The 25,603-nt window shown below is 44.5% G+C and overlaps 1 protein-coding gene across 10 annotated transcripts in view; it reads left to right on the forward strand.

Moving 5' to 3' along the window:
* Window positions 1-25,603, forward strand: part of DOCK3 (dedicator of cytokinesis 3) — a 604,430-nt gene that overhangs the window by 149,814 nt on the left and 429,013 nt on the right. For all 10 annotated transcript variants that reach the window (XM_043550359.1, XM_043550357.1, XM_043550356.1 and 7 more), the window contains exon 4: window positions 18,859-18,914. In XM_043550359.1, coding sequence (XP_043406294.1) covers window positions 18,859-18,914 — 56 coding nt within the window. The remainder of the gene's footprint in view (window positions 1-18,858; window positions 18,915-25,603) is intronic.

Raw genomic sequence — 25,603 nt, forward strand, 5'->3', positions numbered from 1 at the left:
ACACTATTGAAACCCTGCTCTGAAGACAGACTTGTTAATTTCCACATAGGTTTTTCTAGGGCACTCATCAGTATGATATCTGAGTGCTTCATCAATATAAATGAATACATTTTTACAACACCTCTGTGAGATGAGGGAGGATTATTATTCCCATTTTGCAGATGGGGAATTGAGGCACTGAGAGAGATTAAGGCTAAAAGTATCCACTAATTTTGGGTGCCCAATTTGAGACACCTAGGTCCTGATTTTTTCAGAGTATTTAGCATTTTGTAGCACTTCTTTTGCTTGGAGCTCAGCTTCTGATTGATTTCAGTTGCAGTAGTTAGTGCTCAGCGCTTCTACAAGTCAGACTCCAGGGTCTCAAGTCAGGCACTCAGAAAATGTGAAATACTCAGTTAGTGACAACCCGTGAAAAGGTTGGTTTAAGTGACTTGCTTAGCATCATATAGGATGCAGGAAAAGAATTCACATACATGGTCATTAACAGGATTGGGACTGTTAAATACATCATACCCTCTGCCACTTGAGCTAAAGGAGTAACTGATAGCAGCCTTAGGTTGTCATTCTCTGTGTGGTCATGCACCAGAGGGAACTTGGTACCTTTTGCCAATGGGGTTTGGAGATACTGACAGCAGAGGAATGATGAAATTTAGGAATTGGGTTCCATTCCAGGCTCTGAAAGGGAGTGTGTTCTATTTGGCACAGTCTGTTCTTCCTTTTACGCCCAAGAGTGATACTTTCTGCCCCATCCCTGCCAACCTCTCCTTTTCCCAATCCTGTCTTGTCCCTATTGCTGGTTCCTCATTCCAGTTCCACCCTTTTCACCTAGCCAGTCCCAGTCTCCAGGCTTCTCATACCAATCCTAGTTTCCTTGCCAAGCAAGTCTTAGTCTCCCCCCTCCAAACTTCCCCTCCCAGCCCTAGTCTCCCCCCACGTTCCCCATCCCCACTGGCTTCCTCGATGGGCTCCTCATCCAAACTCAGTATCCTGTCTCTCCTATTGCCCCCCCTACTCTTTGTCCTAGTCTTTTTGCCCAGGCAGTACCAGGTCTCCCCCTACATGTCAGGTTTTTTTCAGATCGGTCTCACATCCCCTCCCATCTCCTTTCCCTGACCCACTGACCCTCAATCATAGTGTCCCCTAGCTCTTCATCCAGTCTATTGGCTCTCCCCCACCTATTGGCTCCCAGTGCTAATCTCTCCCCCCCCCCACCCCCACATATGCCAGTTTCCTCCCTCTTCCCCTCCTTGCCATCCTCCACTCCTAGTCTCTTCAGCCCGGCCTCCTTGCTCCAATCTATACCTCCTGCCCCACTGCATGTCTGTCTCTTGTCCCCTTTGCATTCAGATCAGGCAACTTACTCCTCCACTCTGTCTCTACCCAGCAGGGAATCATGGAGAACTGTGTAGAGCCAGCATCCTTGCTGTTAGTTCAGGTAGCCACATAAGAAAAAGAAGGCAGACAGGGGTCGTTCCCCTGTCAAGAAGCCGCGAGGGGATTTCAGTGGGGTGTGTCCTCAGGCAGGACACCCATGGTCTGGGCCTCAAGACCCAGCACCGTTGACTCTGGTCCCAACAGGAGGCCCATTGAATCAGGTGCTGGTAGATTCCCCGACTCGGAAGAGCTCAATCTTCCTTCCATGCCGGACACCTACGAGGCAGCGCGGAACCTCATTGCCATGACCGCACAGGCCCCAGCACCGCAAGACCAGGCACCGGCTGCGGCACCAGCTGCAGCGTCTATTCCGGCACCACATGTGGCTCTGGAACCCTTTGCAGCACCAATGATGGCACTGCTTCTGGTTCATCATCGTGACAAGCCTATGATGTTACGGCACGGCTCACCATCTCCCCAGTACCGCTTCCCGGAACCGTCCGGCTCTGCCCCACCGTGGTTGGGCACAGACTATTTGTCCGAGTCACTCACTGAGTCTTCTCTCTCTAGACGCAGCCACTACCGATCCTGGTCCTGGCACCACAGATCGGTGGAATCATTGGCACCGGCGGTTGCCTGGCTGCCTCAGTGGCATGGCCCAGTCCAATGGCCCTTTTGGACACCTTGGGCCTACGCTCAGGGTCAGGTCTCCAGGCCAGCATTGGTGGCATCTACAACCCATGCCCTCCCCCTTAGTAATGTCGCTGACTCACGACACACTCAGGGCTCCTGAGGACCCTGCTCGAGTCAGGGACCCTGGGCTGTCACGCTCAGGTGCAGAACCTGAACCAGCACTATAAGTGACACTAGAGCCACCTCTAGTCACGGGAGGTTCCAAGCCTCCAGAGAGCCAGAAGGGCAGGAAGACCCTGTCCCACGGGCCTCCTCCTCGCCAGACGAGGAGGTGGCGCGCACCACCACCACCCTACAGGTGATGGACACCAAGGGACACCAGGACCTCCTTAGGAGGGTGGCCCTAAACCTCAATCTCCAGGCAGAGGAGGTCATGGAGGAGTCTGACCCGATGGTGGACATCCTTCCCCCTGAGGGTCATTCTAGGGTGGCCTTGCCCCTCATAAGAACAATCCAAAACACCAAAGGTTCTCTGGCAGACTCCAGCCTCTATACCACCCACCACTAAATGGGTAGAAAGATGCTATTTTGTGCCACAGAAAGGGTACGAATACCTTTTCACTCCACCCCCAAGGCGGAAGAGAAGGAAGTGAGGAGGGTTCTCCTGTGCAGTGCTAAATAGCCTCGAGGCAGACTACGAGGGAAGGAGAGCACATGCGCGGGCTCAACGGGACACTGCTACCATAAATCTCCGATTAGAGATGCAGGGGCACATAGGCACCTAAAGTGGAGCACCCATAGGGACAGTACTCGAAGAAGAAGGTCCAGCTTCTTAGTGTTCCTTGACTTAGGCGTGGAACCTGGCTGTCCTTGCCGCTCTTTGTGATTTGCCGCATTGTGGAAGGAAACCCATTGTTTCAAACAAAGTTCTCTGTGGAAAATTACAGTAACAAGATTGTGTTTGGAGTCACATGGACAAGTCACATGTCCATGCATGATTTCACATAGTCACAGCAGGAAAGTCCGATAGAGTAGGTAGGCATCTTCCATTGCAAGTTAAGTGTCCTTTAATGGGGCCACTCTTCTTGAATAGTTCCTTCAAGATGTGCAGGCTAATTACCTTGTGGGTGTTACCCCAGGAGCAAACATTTGAAATACAGGTATAGTGCCAATACTCGTAACTTCAAATACTAAAATGATACATGCATAGAAATAGCATAATCATATTCAGTAAATCATAACCTTTCCATAGACATCTTAAATGCCAACCTTTGTACAATATTTATTGAAATTGTATTACAGTGGTTGCAACAATAATCTATATGCTCGTATTTTAATCAGATAACGTCACACCCAGTATGGCCATTCTTATGTTCTAATACCTCACTGATTACTTCAATATTGATTAGCTGTTGGAATCTGATGAGAGGCCTGTAGAAAAGCTATGTAATCTATATACTGTAGTCCAGAATTGCAAAGAATGATATCTAAACTTGCATCAGTGAGTGATTTTTAAAAGAAATGTACCGTATATACTAGATCATAAGCCGGTTCGTTTATAAGCCGACCCCCTGAAGATGGATAAGTAAAAGTGGAAAATTTTTATGACCCATTCATAAGCTGACCCTATAATTCAGGTGTCAGCAAACTTTGGCTCCTGGGCCATCAGGATAAGCCGCTGGCATGCCGAGATGGTTTGTTTACCTCGAGCGTCCGCAGGCACGGAGGTAAACCTAAGTAAACAAAGTGTCCTGGTGCGCCAGCTGCTTACCCTGACAGGCTGGGACAGCAACTGGTGGGGAAATTTTTGCGGGGGAAGAAGCTGGGAATCAGGGGAGTTAACCCCTTTGACCACTCCCCACATGACCCCACCCCTAGCCTGGGACTCCCACTCTCTCCCCATGCCATCCCTTCCCACCTTATCTGGGGAGGACCAGGGGAGGATGTCTTTGGCCTGGCTGGAGCTGCTCTGGCGGCTCAAACCGGACGGTGTGGCTGCAGCATGTTCCAGTGGGCTGGGCCGAGTGGCACGGCTACAGCATGCTGCGGCGGGCTGGGCAGTGCAGCCACAGCCTGCTCTGGTGGGCGGGGCCAAGTGACACGGCTGCAGCCTGACAGCCCCGGAACTGCAGCTGCTTCGGAGGCTGGGAGGAGAGCAGCATGGCCAGAAGCGGAGAGACTCTGGTCCCCCTCTTCCCTTCTGGCTCTGCTGATTGTGCTGCCTCTCCTTGCTCCCTCTGTGGGGGGAGGGGCTGTGTCCCACTTTTCCCTCTCTATACCCGTTCATAAGCCGACCCCCTTCTCTGATGCGTCCCTGTTTTACTAAAAAAAAAATTCAGCTTATGAATGAGTATATACGGTATACATTTGGAATATTGTTTTCCCGTCTACTTTTCTATTATTTTGGTGGAATTATCTCTTTAAGTGATGTGAAATTCAATGCACATAGCTTAATTTCCCAGCATTGCCTCTCTCCATCCCCTAAATTAAACATACCCACTGTCTTACTGTTCAGTCCCTTAAAAATTACACACTACAGCATTGGCCTTTAGCAGGGTGTATTAATGACTGTTTCCATATTTGACAGTAATACCTGTTGTTCCATATCCATTTTAAATGTTTGAACTTACTAAACACTGATCTGGCCATGGTGAAGGTAATTGAGTCATGTACTGTTTCAGTAAACTTATGTAGTAGTTTTTAAATACTTTTAATACTTTAAATGGGTTGTAAAAAACCACCAGGCTGTAAGCTTTTATCATCTTCATTTATGCAAGAACTTATTGTGGCTTTATGTGCCAGATGATAGCTATTTAGCTTTATTGTTTCTAAATGTTGTAAAGCGTTTTATATTTTCCTATGCTGATGCAAAGTTAAGCTGCTTAAAGTGATCCTTTTATAAGACAAAACAGTGTCATGTAACAGTATCATTTACATTGACAAATAAAAAGTTCTTACAGGAGTACCTGAATGAGAAATACCTGGAATATTAAGCAAAGACATATGCTTAGGTCTGTGTACGCTGTTGGCCTGTCTCCCCAGCCCAAGAATGTTTGACGGCATGTCCAGAATCTGGTTCAGGCCCTCTTTTTCAGGCTTTGGCTTTATTTCTTCCACATATCAACTGGTAACAAATTCCACATCAGCTGTCACTTCCCCCTAAACCAAGGATCTTCTGCAGGGGGCTACAGGTTTCTATGCTACAGGCCAGTTGTCTGAGAGTCATTCACAAATTGTGCTTTTTGTCCCCCAGAGACAGGAGCTTCTTTCCAGAGCCACCTTGTTCCTTTTTGTAGTCCTACAGGCAGTTTGCCCTGGGAGTAGCCCTTCTCCAGGACCCACCACAGGATCCAACCCAGTCCCTGTATCTCTCCCCAGGGACTTCTGCAAGAATTTGTTAGTTGCTGAGGTGCCACAAGGACTCCTCCTTGTTTTTCCTGCACTCTGCAACTCTCTCTCCCAACTGGGTTACTTGCTGATTAGAAAATCATGTGATACCTAGCTGCTTAGTCTTAGCTGGGAGGTAGCTAATAAATCACAGGTATAGCTGGATTCCAACTCCCCTTAGAGGACAGCCACCCTGTGAGACTGTTTCCAAAACATAGCATATTTTCCTTTTTAATAATGATGGCTAATGTGTTCACAAATATCTCATTGCCTTTCTGACTAAGTGTTAATAAGTAATAATAAAAAAAAATTAAAGCTGTAAAATGGATAAGTGAAAGTCTCTTCAAAGCTTACAAGAACATTTTAGAATTCTCCAGTGAAGTCCCTGGGTGACTGCACCTCTAGTGTTAATGGATAATTAGATCCCCACAGAAATAAAGCTAATTATGTAAATATTTTAAGGGGTGTCATTAAATGGAAAATATCAGTTACCAATCGACATTTGTTTTTATAAGTAATTATAATTGCTGTTTCTTGAGAATGTCATTTGTAGTTTAATAGGAAAGTGTGTGACTATTAGCTTTAACTGCAAACAGATTTTGGCCCAAGGAATCAGGTTTTGTCTTTTTTTATGTTGCCTGTGGGAAACACCAATCAGGCACAAAATAATCAATATATAATATCAGGAGATGTTTTGGCCTGTTTGTCCTTTTTCTTAAAGATCATGAATATATTACCTGACTAATTTTCCATCAGATAATCATTTCAGATGTTGTTATAGTCATACATTTTTATCAAGTACAGTTTTAAGTATCCCTGTATCCTCAGCCAATCATAGATAAGTTGGTTTTCATTAAGAGTTAAGGTAATTGGGAGCTATGTGGGACAGCATAATCTCTTCATAAACATTCAGTACAAAATGTTCTGCCTAGAGGATTTAATAAAGGACACCACATATCCCTTATATTGAAAAGATGATAATTAAGATCTACCACTAAAGATTATCTCATATGGAACTTCTTGACACTACTTTTCTGATGCTGGAACAAAATTCTGTGGAATGATACTGTCTCTTGATATGTTTATATGAAATGAAATGGGAATAGCCTCCATCAAGATCACGTTCAGCCTACCTTACATCTATTCTTCCAAAAGTGAGAATCTAGAATCTCTTTGATTTTGATCCCTGATGTGGCATTGGTGTCTGGCAGCACTGGCCCTCTGCAACAGAGCAGACTTAATGAATGTATTTTTATCTTTTTAGGCTATTTTTTTATCAACATTCTTTTGAAATAGGGTCTTTCTGAAATTAAGTAATTATTGATTTTTAGAGTCCTTTTAAAGAAGTAACTCAAATATTAAGAGAAGGATATCAGAATATACTATTGTTTTTTGCCTGTAGCAGAATCTTACATTTTATTGGTGACAGCATAGGGGAAGGAAGTGGGGTAAGGGAGATGCCCTCTGGAGCCACTGATGTCTGACTTACGTTGCAGGACACAGGTTCTGCCAGCCTTCTACTTGGAAAATGAACGTATAAGAACATAAGAATGGCCATACTGTGTCAGACCAAAGGTCCATCCAGCCCAGTATCTTGTCTACCGACCGTGGCCAATGCCAGGGGCCCCAGAGGGAGTGAACCTAACAGGTAATAATTAAGTGATCTCTCTCTTTCCATCCATCTCCACCCTCTGACAAACAGAGGCTAGGGACACCATTCCTTACCCATCCTCGCTAATAGCCATTAATGGACTTAACCTCCATGAATTTATCCAGTTCTCTTTTAAACCCTGTTATAATCCTAGCCTTCACAACCTCCTCAGGCAAGGAGTTCCACAGGTTGACTGTGCGCTGAGTTAAGAACTTCAGCTTCATCACTTCTGTGATGCATTTAACCTCTCCTTATTGGGGACCTGAGGTTCCTGAGTAGTCTTCTTGGCAGAACAATATGTTTGTGCTTTCTTTTTTTTAAAGAAGACAGAAAGACAGAAAAAGAACATTGTCTTGTACTCTGTCTACAGAATGCTGTTTCAACTACTAAGGTCATTGGCTGAAAAGCATGGACATTCGCACCATAGTAAATCTAGTCTGTGTTAAGAATAAACAAAAGGAGGAAGATAAGAATATGCCATTTTTTCATCATGCTATGGTACACAGATCTGTTACAATGGGTACTTGAGCCAGCTTGCTGCTTCAGAGCAGAATCGGAACAGTCAGGGGAATTATTACTATTTTTCATAACTGTAGAGCCTAGGAACCCTAGTCATGATAAAGAACCAGATTGGCTAGGCACTGTATGATCATAGAACAAAAAGACAGTCTCTGCCCTGAAGAGTTTACAATCTTAGGCTATGTTTACACTGCAGCCTATGTTGCCAAAACATATGTAGCTCAGGAATGTGAATATTCCGCTCCCCTGGGTGACTTAAGTTACACCGACATAAGTGATCACGTGCATAACGCTATGTCAGCAGGAGAGCATTTCCCACCCGACATAGCTTATGCTGCTCACAGAGGTGTGTTTTTTATGCCAACAGGAGAGCTCTCTCCTATTGGCATAGAGCATCTTTACCAGATGTGCTGCAACAGTGCAGTTGTTTTGCTACAGCTGCTCCACTGCAGTGTTATTCATATAGACATGGCCTAAGTATAAAATGAGATGGCAGATACATACAGACAGATAGGGTAGCAATGAAAAATATTGGTCAGCATGATAGTCAGTGGTCTCAGCACACCAGTGGACTAACTGTTGTTGATTTTTTTGTAGGCGGCATGGCAGAGGAGAGTTTTAAGGTGAGATTTGAAGGAGGATAATGAGGCAGCTGTGCCTCAGATGTGCTGATTCCTTTGGACTTGAGCACACATCTCCCAACACACACACACACACAAAAGGGAACTCTTCCTCCTCGGGGGAGAAAACTCTGATTTGGACAGCTGCCCTAAGGGGTCAAATAATAAAATATTTATGTTTGAAAAATAGCCAAAAAAACCAACAACCACCCAAGCAAACCCTCAAAGGATAGCTTATTACAGACAGAGTACTGTGAAATTTATGTGAAAGGGCTGCCACTGCTATAGACAAGTTGTATAGGACTATATGCCTCCTTGTGTGGGAAGATTATAAAGGGATGAAATTTCTTGACCCTCCTAAAAGACTAAGAAAGTATTGGGCTGTCATCACCAGATCCTGCTGCCAGTTGCCCTGACTATTGGGCTATCATACCTATCTCTTACTGTGGGTCACCATGTCATAATGTCCAGGGTATTGTTTCCAACTGCTTCTGCTGTCTCCCCACAGCAGTTGGCCATGGAGTGGTGAGATTGACTGCAGTCCAGATGGGGAAGAACAATCAGGCAGTAAAGGGATCTTTTTGCCCCACTGTTTAATTCTTAGCCCCTGGCCGCCTCCTCATGAGGCCAGAGAATTCCTTAGTTTACACAAGTTCAAATTCAGCCTTGTATCACTGCCAAAAATAAAGCTGCCATCTGACATGCTAAGTTCCTCTCCATGCATTCACAAAGAATGATAATGTCGGAGGAAATATTGTCCCTCTCAGCCTAAAAATTCCATGACCCAAAGGATATTCTGTGAACAATGTAGTGAGATACAATTCTGTTTCTCAATAGTGTATGTGGCTTTCATCTTTGAGATCCAATGATCAGGAAAATCAATTTCCATCTGTCTTAGTGATACAATGGGAAACTTTGTGGAAATCTGAGGCTATTCAGAGTCACTCCAAAAGTTTATTTACAATCCTGGCTCCTGTCAGACATTATAGAAAGAAATACAAGTTGTATGGGAAGTTGAAAGAGTCTGAAGTACAAAATGAGAAAACACCATTCTTCAAATGATAGCTTCGGTACTGAGATGAGGTTAGTAGGTACCCACAGTTGCCTCAGCACTATCTGCAAAATTTTCAACCAGCCCTGTCTAGAGTTATAATTCTGATTGGTGCTAGACTCTTTCAGTTTGGGAGAAAATGGCTACCTATAGTTTTGGTCAAAATGAGGTCACAACCGTCATAGCATTCATTCCCAAAGAAAATTTTTAAAAAGTGTATTCTTTTAAGCAGCAAAGTCCACTCCTTAGAAGCCATGAGAGTCTCAGGGCAGAGAAGTCTTGTCTACTGCATTAAGACCTGGTAAACAGCCAGAAGATGATCATAAATTCATCAGAATTTTAAATTTGGGTCATCCAGTCTTTATCCACTTCCATTTTTGGCAGAAGACTTCTCCACATATTAGTGCCTAGGTGAAGATGGAGGATATATAGAATCATAGAGGATTAGGGTTGTAAGAGACATCAGGAGGTCATCTAGTCCAACTCCCTGCTCAAAGCAGGAACAACCCCAACTAAATTATTCCAGCCAGGGCTTTGTCAAGCCAGGCCTTAGAAACCTCTAAGGGTGGAGATTCCATCATCTCCCTGGGTAACCCATTCCAGTGCTTCACCACCCTCCTATAATCTCTTCATAAACATTCAGTACAAAATGTTCTGCCTAAAGGATTTAATAAAGGACACCACATATCCTTTATATCGAAAAGATGATAGTGAAATAATTTCACTATGATAGTGAAACAGTTTTTCCTGATATCCAACCTAGACCTCTCCGGCTGATACTTGAGACCATTGCTGCTTGTTCTGTCATCTGCTGCCACTGAGAACAGCTCCATCCTCTTTGGAACTCCCGTTTAAGTAGTTGAAGGTTGCTATCAAATCCTCCCTCATTCTTCTCTTCTGCAGACTAAATAATCCCAGTTCCCTCAGCCTATCCTCGTAAGTCATGTGCCACAGCCCCCTAATCATTTTCGTTGCCCTCCAGTGAACTCTCTCCAGTTTGTCCACATCCTTTCTGTAGTGGGGGGGGGGGGCACTCCAGATGTGGCCTCACCAGTGCCGAATAGAGGTGAATAGTCACTTCCCTCGATCTGCTGGCAGTGCTGCTACTAATGCAGCCCAATATGCCGTTAGCCTTCTTGGCAACAAGAGCACACTATTGACTCATATCCAGCTTCTCGTCCACTGCAATCCCCAGGTCCTTTTCTGTAGAACTGCCTCTTATCCAGTTGGTACCCAGACTGTAGCAGTGCATGGGATTCTTCCATCATAAGTGCAGTACTCTGCACTTGTCCTTGTTGAACCTTGCTGAACCTCTCAGATTTTCTTTTTTCTTTCTTTTCTATAATATACCTCCTGTTGGATGTTCATATTTAAGGGATGATCCTGCTTCCCATCCTGGGGGCAAACTGTTGTACAAATCCCATTGTAATGGATCTCTGGATCTTATTACTCAAAGAATAAGATTTTTCTTTATCTGTGCTTTCAGGTAAGCATAGATACATTTCCCCTAATTTTTGGTGATGTGTTCTTCGAAAAATTAAGAGGCACTAGCTAAAAGACCTGTGAGAGTCTGTGAAAGGTTTTTGGAAAGTAATACAGAAGAGTTGCTCTCCTATAGTTGGAGTTCTTTGAATAGATTATTTGTATGTATTCATGGTCTTGGGTTTCACCTGCACACTACCACCCCAATGCTGGGACTCTTTAAAAAGCTGATCATTGCCAGCCTATGAGGATCCTGTTTGAAGACGCGGAGTCCTTCAGGTAAGGTTATGTAAGGAGGCATGGCCTCCACGTACTTTAATTTCTTTCTACTTCCTCAGAGGCTAATATGGAGTCCAAAGAAGTCAGGCGGGAGGGGGAGGAAGTCTAGATCTATTGTCCGTCTACGTGAATTCCAGTCAGAAGTGTGTATCTTTTCTTTTGCTTTTGAGTATTTCCTATATAGCTTTCCGCTCTTGGAGGATGTGCAAGCAGTAACCAATCATTAGGAGGTATGAGTGAGAGGGATATTTAATTGAACAATGATTGCAGAATTGCAATGTTCTACAATTTGGACTTCTTTACACCAGTCATCTATTTTTCTTTGCGCTGCTTTGCATTAGTTAATATCTGATACAGTAACTCCTTTTAAGTCACTACCTACTCGCTACACTAAGTAGTGACTTACTCTATTGCTATTGTGTTACCTAAAATTTATCACCCAATTAATTGCAATACTCTCTGCAAAAGTCTCTCACTTATTGAGATGACTCCTCCAGATCAAAATCTTTTCAAGGCCTTCGTTCAGGGAATAGTTTATTCTTTGAAAGACCTCCTCTCTTTCCCCCCCCGAGTTTAAAACAAGTTCCACATATAAACCTTGTCTTTCCCCTCAACCTGGGGTCTTCTGCAGGGCCCAGAGACTTCTTCCCTCTCATTTCTATCCCCTTGTTCAGGGCCTGCCACAAGAGCCAGTCTCGAATCTGCAGACCTACTTCCAACTGAGCCACTTGCTGGCTTTTAGCTGATTAATCACAGGTGAAGCTAGGCCTAACTTCCCTTCAAGAGCCAGCCACTCTGACAAATGCTAATGGCAATAAATATATAGGTAATTTTCTCTGAAAATATAACAAATAAAATAGATCTTAACATGACTTCTTTTAAGGCTTTTAAAAATTACCTGAAGAAGCATTCAAAAGAAATGTCTCTAAAAAGAATATCCTAGTCACATGGAGCATATTCTACATATGGACTGTTACTGATAGGTCTTCAAAAAATCTGTTGTTTCACATTTTTTCCCACTTTCCTGATGACCTACAATAGCAAACCGGGACACAAAATATTATGTCAGAGAGAAAGATACCACAAGTCATTAGGGCCCCAAACCGGCAAACACTTAAGCATGTGGAGAAAGCTACTAGGGGAGAGGCTTTTCTAGATTTGGTTTTGACAAATATGGAGGAACTGGTTGAGAATTTGAAAGTGGAAGGAGACTTGGATGAAAGTGATCATGAAATGGTAAAAACAACGAAATGGCACCTTAAAGACTCACAGATTTATTTGGGCATAAGCTTTCATTGGTTAAAAAAAAAACCAAAAACCACTTCTTCAGGTGCATGGAGTGAACATTACAGATGCAGGCATAAATATACTGACACATGAAGAGAAGGAAGTTACCTTACAAGTGGAGAAACAGTGTTGATAGGGCCAGTTCAATCAGGGTGGATGTGGCTCACTCCCAATAAATAAACCGAGTAAGGAGGGCTTTAAACTAGGTTCACTGGGGGAAGGAGACCAAAACTCTGAGGTAAGTGGGGAAGTGGGGTACTGGGAGGAAGCACAAAAAGAAGAGCGCGAGAGGGGAGGACTCCTGCCTCATACTGAGAAAGTGGGATGATCAGCACGTTATCTTAAGTGCCTGTACACAAATGCAAAAAGCCTGGGAAACAAGCAGGGAGAACGGGAAGTCCTGGCGCAGTCAAGGAATTATGATGTGTTTGGAATAACAGAGACTTGGTGGGATAACTCACATGACTAGCGTACTGTCATGGATGGATATAAACTGTTCAGGAAAGACAGGCAGGGCAGAAAAGGTGGGGGAGTTGCACTGTATGTAAGAGAGCAGTAGGACTGCTCGGAGCTCCGGGATGAAACTGCAGAAAAACCTGAGAGTCTCTGGATTAAGTTTAGAAGTGTGAGCAACACGGGTGATGTCGTGGTGGGAGTCTGTTATAGACCACCAGACCAGGGGGATGAGGTGGACGAGGCTTTCTTCTGGCAACTAGCAGAAGTTACTAGATCGCAGGCCCTGGTTCTCATGGAGGACATCAAACACCCTGATATCTGCTGGGAGAGCAATACAGCAGTGCACAGACAATCCAGGAAATTTTTGGAAAGTATAGGGGACAATTTCCTGGTGCAAGTGTTGGAGGAACCAACTAGGGGCAGAGCTCTTCTTGACTGGCTGCTCACAAACCGGGAAGAATTAGTAGGGGAAGCTAAAGTGGATGGGAACCTGGGAGGCAGTGACCATGAGATGGTCGAGGTCAGGATCCTGACACAAGGAAGAAAGGAAAGCAGCAGAATACAGACCCCGGACTTCAGAAAAGCAGACTTTGACTCCCTCAGGGAACTGATGGGCAGGATCCTCTGGGAGAATAACAGGAAAGGGAAAGGAGTCCAGGAGAGCTGGCTGTATTTTAAAGAATCCTTATTGAGGTTGCAGGAACAAACCATCCCAATGCGTAGAAAGAATAGTAAATATGGCAGGCAACCAGCTTGGCTTCACAGTGAAATCCTTGCTGATCTTAAACACAAAAAAGAAGCTTACAAGAAGTGGAAGATTGGACAAATGACTGTGGAGGAGTATAAAAATATTGCTCAGGCATGCAGGAGTGAAATCAGGAAGGCCAAATCATACTTGGAGTTGCAGCTAGCAAAGGATGTTAAGAGTAACAAGAAGGGTTTCTTCAGGTATGTTAGCAACAAGAAGGTGGTCAAGGAAAGTGTGGGCCCCTTACTGAATGAGGGAGGCAACCTAGTGACAGAGGATGTGGAAAAAGCTAATGTACTCCATGTTTTTTTTGTCTCCATCTTCACGAACAAGGTCAGCTCCCAGACTACTGCACTGGGCAGCACAGTATGGGGAGGAGGTGACCAGCCCTCTGTGGAGAAAGAAGTGGTTCAGGACTATTTAGTAAAGCTGGACGAGCACAAGTCCATGGGGCTGGATGCACTGCATCCAAAGGTGCTAAAGGAGTTGGCGGATGTGATTGCAGAGCCATTGGCCATTATCTTTGAAAACTCATGGCATTCGGGGGAGGTCCCGGATGACTAGAAAAAGGCTAACATAGTGCCATCTTTAAAAAATTGAAGGAGGAGAATCCGGGGAACTACAGGCCAGTCAGCCTTACCTTGGTCCCTGGAAAAATCATGGAGCAGGTCCTCAAGGAATCAATTCTGAAGCACTTAGAGGAGAGGAAAGTGATCAGGAACAGTCAGCATGGATTCACCAAGGGCAAGTCATGCCTGACTAATCTAATTGCCTTCTGTGATGAGATAACTGGCTCTGTGGATGAGGGGAAAGCAGTGGATGTGTTATTCCTTGACTTTAGCAAAGACTTTGATACGGTCTCCCACAGCGTTCGTGTCCGCAAGTTAAAGAAGTATGGGCTGGATGAATGCACTATAAGGTGGATAGAAAGCTGGCTAGATTGTTAGGCTCAACGGGTAGTGATCAATGGCTCCATGTCCAGTTGGCAGCCTGTATCAAGTGGAGTACCCCAAGGGTCTGTCCTGGGGCTGGTTTTGTTCAATAACTTCATTAATGATCTGGAGGATGGTGTGGACTGCACCCTCAGCAAGTTTTCAGATGACACTAAACTGGGAGGAGTGGTAGGTAGGATACAGAGGGACCTAGACAAATTAGAGGATTGGGCCAAAAGAAATCTGATGAGGTTTAACAAGGACAAGTGCAGAGTCCTGCACTTAGGACGGAAGAATCCCATGCACCGCTACAGACTAGGGACCGAATGGCTAGGCAGCAGTTCTGCAGAAAAGGACCTAGGGGTTATAGTGGACGAGAAGCTGGATATGAGTCAACAGTCTGCCCTTGTTGCCACGAAGGCTAATAGCATTTTGGGCTGTATAAGTAGGGACGTTGCCAGCAGATCGAGGGACGTGATCGTTCCCCTCTATTCAACATTGGTGAGGCCTCATCTGGAGTACTGTGTCCAGTTTTGGGCCACACACTACAAGAAGGATGTGGAAAAATTGGGAAGAGTCCAGCAAAGGGCAACAAAAGTGATTAGGGGCCTGGAGCAGATGACTTATGAGGAGAGGCTGAGGGAACTGGGATTGTTTAGTCTGCAGAAGAGAAGAATGAAGGGGGATTTGATAGCTGCTATCAACTACCTGAAAGGGGTTCCAAAGAGGATGGATCTAGACTGTTCTCAGTGGTACCAGATGACAGAACGAGGAGTAATGGTCTCAAGTTGCAGTGCGGGAGTTTAGGTTGGATATTAGGAAAAACTTTTTCACTAGGAGGGTGGTGAAGCACTGGAATGGGTTACCTAGGGTGGTGGTGGAATCTCCTTCCTTAGAGGTTTTTAAGGTCAGGCTTGAGAAAGCCCTGGCTGGGATGATTTAGTTGGGGATTGATTCTGCTTTGAGCAGGGGGTTGGACTAGATGACCTCCTGAGGTCTCTTCCAACCCCGATATTCTATGATGAGGAGGTGTCAGTATCAATGGAGGGAAAATTTGCTTTTGTAGTGAGCCAGCCACTTCCAGTCCCTATTCAAGCACAAATTAATGGTGTTAAATTTGCAAATGAATTGTAGCTCTGCAGTTTCTCTTTGAAGTCTGTTTTTGACTTTTTTTTTTTTTGAAGTATGGCTGCTTTTAAATCTATTATAGAATGTCCAGGGAGATTGAAGTGTTCCCCTACTGACATGAAATGGTAGAGTTCATGATTCTAAGGAATGGTAGGAGGGAAAACAGCAAAATAAAGATAATGGATTTCAAGAAGGCAGACTTTAGCGAACTCCATAGGTAAGATCCCATTGGAAGCAAGTCTAAGGGGAAAAACAATTGAAGACAGTTGGCAGTTTTTCCCAACAGACATTATTAAGTGTAGGCACTGACTCTGTGGGTACTCTGGGGCTGGAGCACCCATGGGGAAAAATTGGTGGGTGCCCTGCACCCACCGGCAGCTCCCTGTTCTGCCTCCCCACCCAAGCTTGCTTCCGCCTACCCTTAGCACGCCGCCACGTCCTGCTTCTCCCGCCTCCCTCCCAGTGCTTGCGCTGCAGAACAGCTGTTTTGCGCGGCAAGTGCTCGGAGGGGTGAGGAGGAGGAACATGACATGCTTGGGGAAGAGGCGGGGCTGAAGCAGGAATTTGGGGAGCGGTCCAATAGGGGCAGGGAGGGGGCGGAGTCGGGCCAGGGCCTGGGGGCGCAAGCACCCACTGGTGCCAAGGAAAGTTGGTACCTCTGTTAGTAAGGGCAAAAGAGAAAACTATCCCACTGCTTAGGAAAGATAAGAAGTGTGGCAAGAGATCACCCTGGCTTAACCAGGAGATCTTCAATGATCTAAAAATCAAAAAAAAGTGGTACAAAAAGTGGAAATTAGGTCACATTACAAAGGATGAATATAAAAAAATAACAAGTATGTACGGACAAAATTAGAAAGGCCAAAGCACAAAAGGAGATCAGACTAGCTAGAGACATAAAGGGTAACGAGAAAACATTCTACAGATACATTAGAAGCAAGAGGAAGACCAAGGAGAGGGTAGGCCCATTACTCAATGGTAGGGGGAAAACAATAACAAGAAACGTGGAAATGGCACGGGTGCTTAATGACTTTTTTGTTTCGGTTTTCACCAAGAATGTTGGTGGTAATTGGATGTCTAACATAGTGAGTGCCAGTGAGAATGAGGTAGGATCAGAAGAGGCTAAAATAGGGAAAGAACAAGTTAAAATTACTTAGACAAATTAGATGTTTTCAAGTCACCAGGGCCTGATGAAATGCATCCTTGAATACTTACGGAACTGACTGAGGAGATATTGAGCCATTAGCGATTATTTTTGAAAAGTCATGGAAGACAGGAGTGATTCCAGGAGACTGGAAAAGGGCAAATATAGTGCCAATCTATAAAAAGGGAAATAAGGACAACCTGGGGAATTACAGACCAGTCACCTTAACTTCTGTACACGGAAAGATAATGGAACATATAATTAAGCAATCAATTTGCAAACATAATAAGGTGATAAATAAGTCAGCATGGATATGTCAAGAACAAATCGTGTCAAACCAACCTGATAGCTTACTTTGACAGGATAATAAGCCTTGTGAATGGGGGGGAAGTGGTAGATGTGGTATATCTTGACGTTAGTAAAGTTTTTGATACTGTCTCGCATGACCTTCTCATAAACAAACTAGGTAAATGCAACCTCGATGGAGCTACTATAAGGTGGGTGCAAAACTGGTCAGAAAACTGTTCCCAGAGACTAGTTATCAGTAGTTCACAGTCATGCTGGAAGTTCTTGGTCTGGTTCTGTTCAATATCTTCATCAATGCTTTAGTTAATGGCCTAGAGCAGAGGTGGACAAACTATGGCAGTGGCCAGATCCGGCCTGTCAGAGCTTTGGATCTGGCTCGCAGGATTGCCACCTCCATAGTGCTGAGAGCCTCGCGCCGCTCCCAGAAGCAGCCAGCACCACGTCCCTGCGGCCCCTGGGGAGGGAGGGCAGAGGGCTCAGTGTGCTGCCCTCGCCTGCAGGCACCGCCCCCTGCAGCTCCCCTTGGCCAGGAATGGGGAACAGCAGCCAATGGGAGCTTCGGGGGAGGTATCCACAGGCAAGGGCAGTGCACGGAGCCCTCTGCTTCCCCTCCCCCAGGGGCCGCAGGGACGTGGTGCTGACTGCTTCTGGGAGTGGCACGGGGCCAGGGCAGGCAGGCAGGGAGCCTGCCCTGAGCCCAGTGCGTGCCACTGCCACCCTGGAGTTGTTCCAGGTAAATGGCACCGGGCCGGAGCCTGGGCTCCGAACCCCTCCTGCACCCTACTCCCCAACTCCCTGCCCTGAGCCCCCTGCTGCACCCTGCACCCCTCCTGCACCCCAACCCCCTGCCCTAAGCCCCCTGCTGCACCTTGCACCCCCTCCTGCACCCAAACACTCTTCCCTGAGCCCCCTCATATGCCCCGCACCCCTCCTCTGCCCCAACCCCTTGCCCTGAGCCCCTTCCTGCACACCGCACCACATCCCACACACTCTCCCACACCCCTGCCCCAGCCCTACATTCATGGCCCTGCATGCAATTTCCCCACCCAGATGTGGCCCTCGGGCAAAAAAGTTTGCCCACCCCTGGCATAGAGAGTACACTTATAAAGTTTGCAGATGATACCAAGCTGGGAGGGGTTGCAAGTGCTTTGAAGGATAAGATTAAAATTCAAAATGATCTGGATAAACTGGAGAAATGGTCTGAAGTAAATATGATGGAATTCAATAAGGACACATGCAAAGTACTCCACTTAGGAATTGTCAAGATCAGAGGACAAAAAGAGGGATGATACATTTTCAGGGGTGGAGTGTGAAGGAAAGCAGTTTAATTCTGAGGATTAAGTCCACAATCTGACAGTCAGAGAAACCACAACAGATAACAGCATAAATATGCTTTGAATTAACTCAACAGCAAAAATTGAAACTCTTGTAAAGAGCAAAGAGGAAAAAATAGAAAGTATTGTTGGAGCGCAGTATTCTATTTCAAACTAGAAAATTAATGATTTTTAAAAGTTACTTTTTAGAGTTACAGTGCTTTCAGATGTTTTGATCTGTTTGCTGTGATATTTTTGTTGGATACATTCACAAAACTTCCCCATAATGAAGTTTTTTTTTCCGAGAATGAACGGTTATATAACTTACATAATTGTCAAATCAACATACTGTCCTATTCTGAGATAAATTGAAGCCATCTGATGTTACTATCATTTGAATATTGATTTTGACAGTGATAGCTTGTTTCACACTATAGATGAAATTGGAAAGTTGACAATTATCAAATGTTTGCTAATTTTGTTAGAATGAAAACTGTTCAGAGCTATAATTGTATTTTTCTGACAAGTAGAATTATTATTCTCTCTTGCAGGGGATCTTTCCTGCTAACTATATTCACTTGAAAAAGGCAATCGTCAGTAACAGAGGGTGAGTATTTTTCTTGATTATTAAGAAGTTGCCTCATTTGTGTAAATGGAGAGAATCTGAGAAATGATCTGGTTGGAATTTTGAAGGGATATTGTCAAAAACTCCCCCCCTCAAATTTATTATTTTTTCTTTCTTGTTGTGTATGATACTTAGGGCTCTACCAAATTCACAGCCATGAAAAATGCCTCACAGACTGTGAAATCTGGTCTCTCCCCGTAAAATCCAGTCTTTTGTGTGCTTTTACCCTATACTATACTGATTTCATGGAGAGACCAGCCTTTCCCAAATTGGGGGTCCTGACCCAAAAGGGAGTTGCAGGGAGGTTGGAAGGTTATTTTAGGGGGGTTGCAGTATTGCCACCCTTTCTTCTGCGCTGTCTTCAGAGCTGGGTGGCTGGAGAGCAGCGGCTGTTTGCACGGGGCCCAGCTCTGAAGGTAGTGCCCCGCCAGGAGCGATGCAGAAGTAAGGGTGGCAATACCATACCATGCCACCCTCATTTCTGCTTTGCTGCCTTCAGAGCTGGGTGGCTGGAGAGTGGCGGCTGCTGACTGAGGACCCAGCTCTGCAGGCAGCAGCACAGAAGTAAGGGTGTCAATACCATACCATGCCATCCTTACTTCTGTGCTGTTGCTGGTGGTGGCTCTGCCTTCAAATCTGGGCTCCCAGCTAGCAGCTGCCACGCTCCAGCTGCCCAGCTCTGAAGGCAGCACTGCCGCCACCTGCAGCAGCACAGAAGTAAGAGTAGCATATCGCAACCCCCCATACAATAACCTTGTGACCGCCCCCACCCCCAACTCCTTTTTGGGTCATGACTCCTACAATTACAACACCATGAAATTTCAGATTTAAATAGCTGAAATCATGAAATTTATGATTTTAAAAATCCTGTGAGAGTGAAATTGATCAAAATGGACTGTAAATTTGGTAGGGTCCTAATGATACTCTTTGAACCTTGAAAATCAAATGTCATTCTGTGGGGTTCTGTCCTCCATTTATCAATGTCCCAATTTTATTTTTAATATTGGAAGAACAAAAATGACTGTGTTTACACTCCTCTGGTTGTGCACTGGAAAAGTAACATATGGATGATGTCATCAGTAATATGTACACTTTTAAGAAACCATTCACACTCCCTACTCACTGTTCTCTAACTTACATGGGCTCACTTTGATTGATTATAGTATGCTAAGGGAGCACAGATATGCAGCTAGCACCTCTTATTTTGCTATGATCAGACCTTCAGTTACTTCTAATGATTCTTAGCCTCCTAAGTGCTTAAGTTACTTCTGAAAATTGAACTAGGAGTATCATTTTCAAAAGCATCAAAGATCCAAAGTCCCCCTTTTTTTCAAAAGGGACATAGGCAGACACTTTTGAAAATTTTACTTTGTGTGTGTAAAAGAGTGTCCTGATGATGAAGTCTAGGTATTGTCATCTAGGAGCAGAGTTTGATATTAATATACAATAACTCAGGGCACATCTTTAAAAATTTGATCAGCTGTACACAGTCAAAACTTGGGAACAGAAGACCTTGCTGTTCTATGACCCCTTTCATGCAATATTTTGTTGACATTACATGTTTCAAGAGAAAGTAACTAAGCTAATAACTTAGAAGGGGGACTTGACACTTCAAAGTAAGTATCAGGCTGTTGAACCATTACAGGCTGAAAAAAAATCTGTGCATTGGGTGGTGTTATGTACCAAAGAAATATAAACTTCCGAAGGAAACAATCAAATCAGTAAAAACAATGAGGAGTCCTTGTGGCACCTTAGAGACTAACACATTTATTTGGGCATAAGCTTTCGTGATGAAGTGGGTTCTAGCCCACAAAAGCCCAAATAAATGTGTTAGTCTCTAATGTGCCACAAGGACTCCTCATTGTTTTTGCTGATACAGACTAACACGGCTACCACTCTGAAATGAGATCAGTGACCCACAAAGCAGCAAAATCGACGTATGAACCATTGAAGGCAACATCTCCTTGCTTCCATGAGGCGTTAGCAACTAAGACTGAGCTACAGAAATGCTGGAGATCATTGCAGTGAAGAACTGCTCTGGCATATTGAGGAACTGTATGAGTGCAGGGCAAAACAATCAAGGGATACAGAAACAGTGTCCAAAACAAAGCCAGTAATAAGAGCAACAGAGAGCTGGAACTAACCTAAATGGCTGCAGTCGCATAAGGGGGCTTCTTAGCTGTGTTCAGAAAGGAATATAAAAGTAGCACGTTCTAGAAGGCACTGAGGTATTGGTGGGTGATTTCAGAAGGCCAAATATCTTGCCTACTGGTACTTCAGGTCGTTGAGATCTAGGGGAGTTCCAGCCTTTCTTATGCTAGGGAGTTGAGATCCAAGAGTAGGAATCTAGTTACTATTCACAGACAAAAACCTATATTAAACTAAAGTGAAAGTTGAGAGTACACATCAGGTAACATGGGATAAAAAAAATTCAAAGAATGTTGTAATTATCCCCAAAATAAACATTGCAAATCCAGGACCACGACCACTAAGATGTCTTAATCATGATTGAATGGTTGCTCCATGGTATCACTTTTCTGTCAACGTACATGCCTGTATTGTATGTAGCATTTTGATTGTGTATAGACATTGTGCCATCATATAATCTAAAACCTTATTGTAATGCAGAGATGTAAGGGATTGTGGCAGATATCCTCAAAAGATATTTAGGAACCTAACTCCCACTGATTTCAATGGGAATTAGGTGCCTAAATGCCTTTGAGGATCTGGACCTCAGTGTTAGGTGTGCTGTGGCAATATTGGCCAAGATTTTCGGAAGTGTCTAGTGATTTGGGGTGCTTCCAAGTTTTCAGTGACCAATTTGAGACACCATGAAAGGGCCTGGTTTCAGAGGGCAGGTGCTCAGCACTTTCTGAAAAGAGATTCAAATTGAGCACCAAAATCTTGAGGCACCAAAAGTCGCAATTTTTCTGAATTTATAACTCTGCATTGCACACTCCTTAATCATCAGAATTTCTCCCAGCCAGCCAAGAAGATATTATGGGAGATGTAGGAAGGATCTGATAGAGGGAGGGATCCCATTCCTGCATTCCAAACCAGCACACTGATATCCTAGTTCAGCGGTTCTCAAACTGGGGTCTGCGAGGGTACCCCATGGGATCCGCGGGCCCCGCTGATCAACTACTCCGCATCCCTCCCTCAATTCCTCCCGCTCCCTCCCAGGACCTCCTGCACGCCAGGGAACAGCTGTTCAGGGGCTTGCAGGAGGCGCTGGGAGAGAGTGGGAGGAGCAGGGATGGAGTGCTCTCAGGGGAAGGGGTGAAATCATGTTTGGAACTGCCAGCCCTGCTGATCAACTCCTCCCCCTCCCTCCCAGTGCCTCCTGCATGTCAGGGAACAGCTGTTCGGCAGCGTGCAGGAGGCACGGGGATGGGGCGTACTTGGGGGTGGGGGAAGAGGAGGGATGGGTGGGACAGGAGCGGGAAGAGGTGGGGCAGGGGTGGGATCTTGGGGAAAGGGGTGGAGTGGGGACAGGACATGAGGTTGAGCGGGGATTCGCAAAAATATTTAAATCAAAATGGGGGTCCTCGGGTTGCTAAAGTTTGAGAACTGCTGTCCTAGTTCATTGTGTGTATGGTTTGGAGCTAGGCAGTTCTAAGATGAGTTCTCACTTCTTTCCCATCATAGAATCATAGAATATCAGGGTTGGAAGGGACCTCAGGAGGTCATCTAGTCCAACCCCCTGCTCAAAGCAGGACCAATCCCCAACTAAATCATCCCAGCCAGGGCTTTCTCAAGCCTGACCTTAAAAATATCTAAGGAAGGAGATTCCACCACCTCCCTAAGTAACTCATTCCAGTGTTTCACCACCCTCCTAGTGAAAAAGTTTTTCCTAATATCCAACCTAAACCTCCCCCACTGCAACTTGAGATCATTACTCCTTGTTCTGTCATCAGCTACCACTGAGAACAGTCTAGATCCATCCTCTTTGGAACCCCCTTTCAGGTAGTTGAAAGCAGCTATCAAATCCCCCCTCATTCTTCTCTTCTGCAGACTAAACAATCCCAGTTCCCTCAGCCTCTCCTCATAAGTCATGTGTTCCAGTCCCCTAATAATTTTTGTTGCCCTCCGCTGGACGTTTTCCAATTTTTCCACATCCTTCTTGTAGTGTGTGGCCCAAAACTGGACACAGTACTCCAGATGAGGCCTCACCAATGTCAAATAGAGGGGAACGATCACGTCCCTCGATCTGCTGGCAGTGCCCCTACGTATACATCCCAAAATGCCATTGGACTTCTTGGCAACAAGGGCACACTGTTGACTCATATCCAACTTCTCGTCCACTGTAACCCCTAGGTCCTTTTCTGCTGCCGAGCCATTTGGTCCCTAGTCTGTAGTGGTGCATGGGATTCTTCCGTCCTAAGTGCAGGACTCTGCACTTGTCCTTGTTGAACCTCATCATATTTCTTTTGGCCCAATCCTCTAATTTGTCTAGGTTCCTCTGTATCCTATCCCTGTCCTCTGGCGTATCTACCTCTCCTCCCAGTTTAGTGTCATCTGCAAACTTGCTGAGGGTGCAATCCACACCATCCTCCAGATCATTAATGAAGATATTGAACAAAACCAGCCCGAGGACCGACCCTTTGGGGCACTCCACTTGATACCGGCTGCCAACTAGACATGGAGCCATTGATCACTACCCGTTGAGCCCGACAATCTAGCCAACTTTCTATCCACCTTATAGCCCATACTTCTTTCACTTGCTTGATATCAGTCTTGATAATTCATCGCACTACAAAATCCTTATTTAGAGAGGCTTCACATCAATACATCTAAAAGGCTCAGCTGTTGTTCTTTTTCAGGTACTGGTCCCTCTGCGTATTCTCTGTGGGGTATGCATGCACTCTGTTCACTTGGGACCAAAAGTTCTTCAGTAGCAGTGTCTGTTAATGTATTCCTACATGCCTTCTCATGTTGAAAACCACTGGCATAGATGGCATTGTGGACCAACTACCTCTTCAGTTCCTTTTCTACAGCTCACGGTCTGGGATCAGATACTCCTGAGTCTGTATTCTCTTCTTTCACTTGACATTTATCTTTAAATAATTGTAAATAGTTATTTCATTTTTACTTTTAGTTATCTTAAGTCTAGTTTACTTAGGGTTAAGGTGGGTGACGGGTTCCTTTCTCACTGTGTCCCTCCATGACAATGGGGCCTTATCCTTCAGGATTCTGCCAGTTCAAAGCTTACCTTGCAGGTAACAAACAGTGAACCCCAACACCCGAGGCCCCCAGAGATGTCTCCCTGCAGTGTCCAGCCCTTTCCTGAAACATTCATAATAGTTATTAAGTTTGTTGCTTTTTTAAAGACAAAATATACTGCAGCCTGTTCACTTAACTGGTGCACTGAATTGGTTTATAGTAAAAGTAAAAGTTTATTTAACAAAAAGATGTAGGATTAAGAGATACCAAGTATAAGGAATAAAGGGCTACCAACAAAAAAAGTAAAAATACCCTTCTAAGACTGAAATTTAATTTCAGCAAGTTACAATCTTTGCCTAAGCAGGTTTCTCATCTAAATTGAGTTCCCAGAGACTTCAACCTCCTTAGTTGAAGGATTCACTTTTCTTAGATGTACAAGAACTCTGGCCTCTCGTATCTGCCCAGTAATGCATACCAAAATGGCTTTCTGTTTCTGCTGATGTCTCCCAAAGTTCATTGAGCCTGTTACAAAAGAAAGGAAGGCTTCTTGCTGTTCTTCCCTTCCTGTTGACTTCCCATGCCCCTGCTGATTCTTATGTAAATAGGGCTTCAATTATTTTGATTCCATAATGTTCAATTTACATTGGAGACAGATCCTTCCTGTGTAGGAGAAAACTAGTTTTTCCTTGTGTTTGGTCACAGACTTTGAAGCATAATATCAGTAAGTATCCATAATTCCTCATTTCACCGTGATATGAATCACCATTGTGTCATAGGCTTTCTTAAAAGACCTTAATTGATGCACTTTTATTTCGTATAAAATCAGTATATTTAATTGCTTATCATTTGAGGTTCAGACTCCCTGTCTTTATAGACCAGTAAACCTTTGAAATGTATTCTCAGATTAAGATGGTCTCTCCTAGTGGGGTATAGATGACATGCTGTCTTCCCTCCACTTCTTAGCTTGATGGTTTTGTTAGCTTATATGTAAATGTATTTGCATTGTCTCTTCCTGATGATCAAGATTGTCAGACAAGCATATACGCATTCTTTTGTCTAAAGCAGACTGGGATTATGCAATGCTTGCCAAACACATTTTAATAACATAATTCTAGCACATATTTATAAATTTGCACATGCCCCATACATACATCGTGCAAGAATATTGATGATCAGTGAGTTAGTAGTTTTCCAGTGAGATACTGCATACCATGTTTTGAGTATCTATCATGACAACAGTGTGTTAGGTGTAGTGAATATGTCAGGTCTGACGAGTTGCTAACACACAGTAGTACAGTAACTCCTTGCTTAACGTTGTAGTTATGTTTCTGAAAAATGCGACTTAAAGTGGAACGATGTTAAGCGAATCCAATTTCCCATAAGAATTAATGTAAATGGGGGGGGTTAGGTTCCAGGGAAATTTTTTTCACCATACAAAAGAGTACACACACACATACACACACACACTATAAGTTTTAAACAAACAATTTAATACTGGTACACAGTGA

This window comes from Chelonia mydas, chromosome 7 (assembly GCF_015237465.2).
Source record: "Chelonia mydas isolate rCheMyd1 chromosome 7, rCheMyd1.pri.v2, whole genome shotgun sequence".
Taxonomy (NCBI): Eukaryota; Metazoa; Chordata; order Testudines; family Cheloniidae; genus Chelonia; species Chelonia mydas.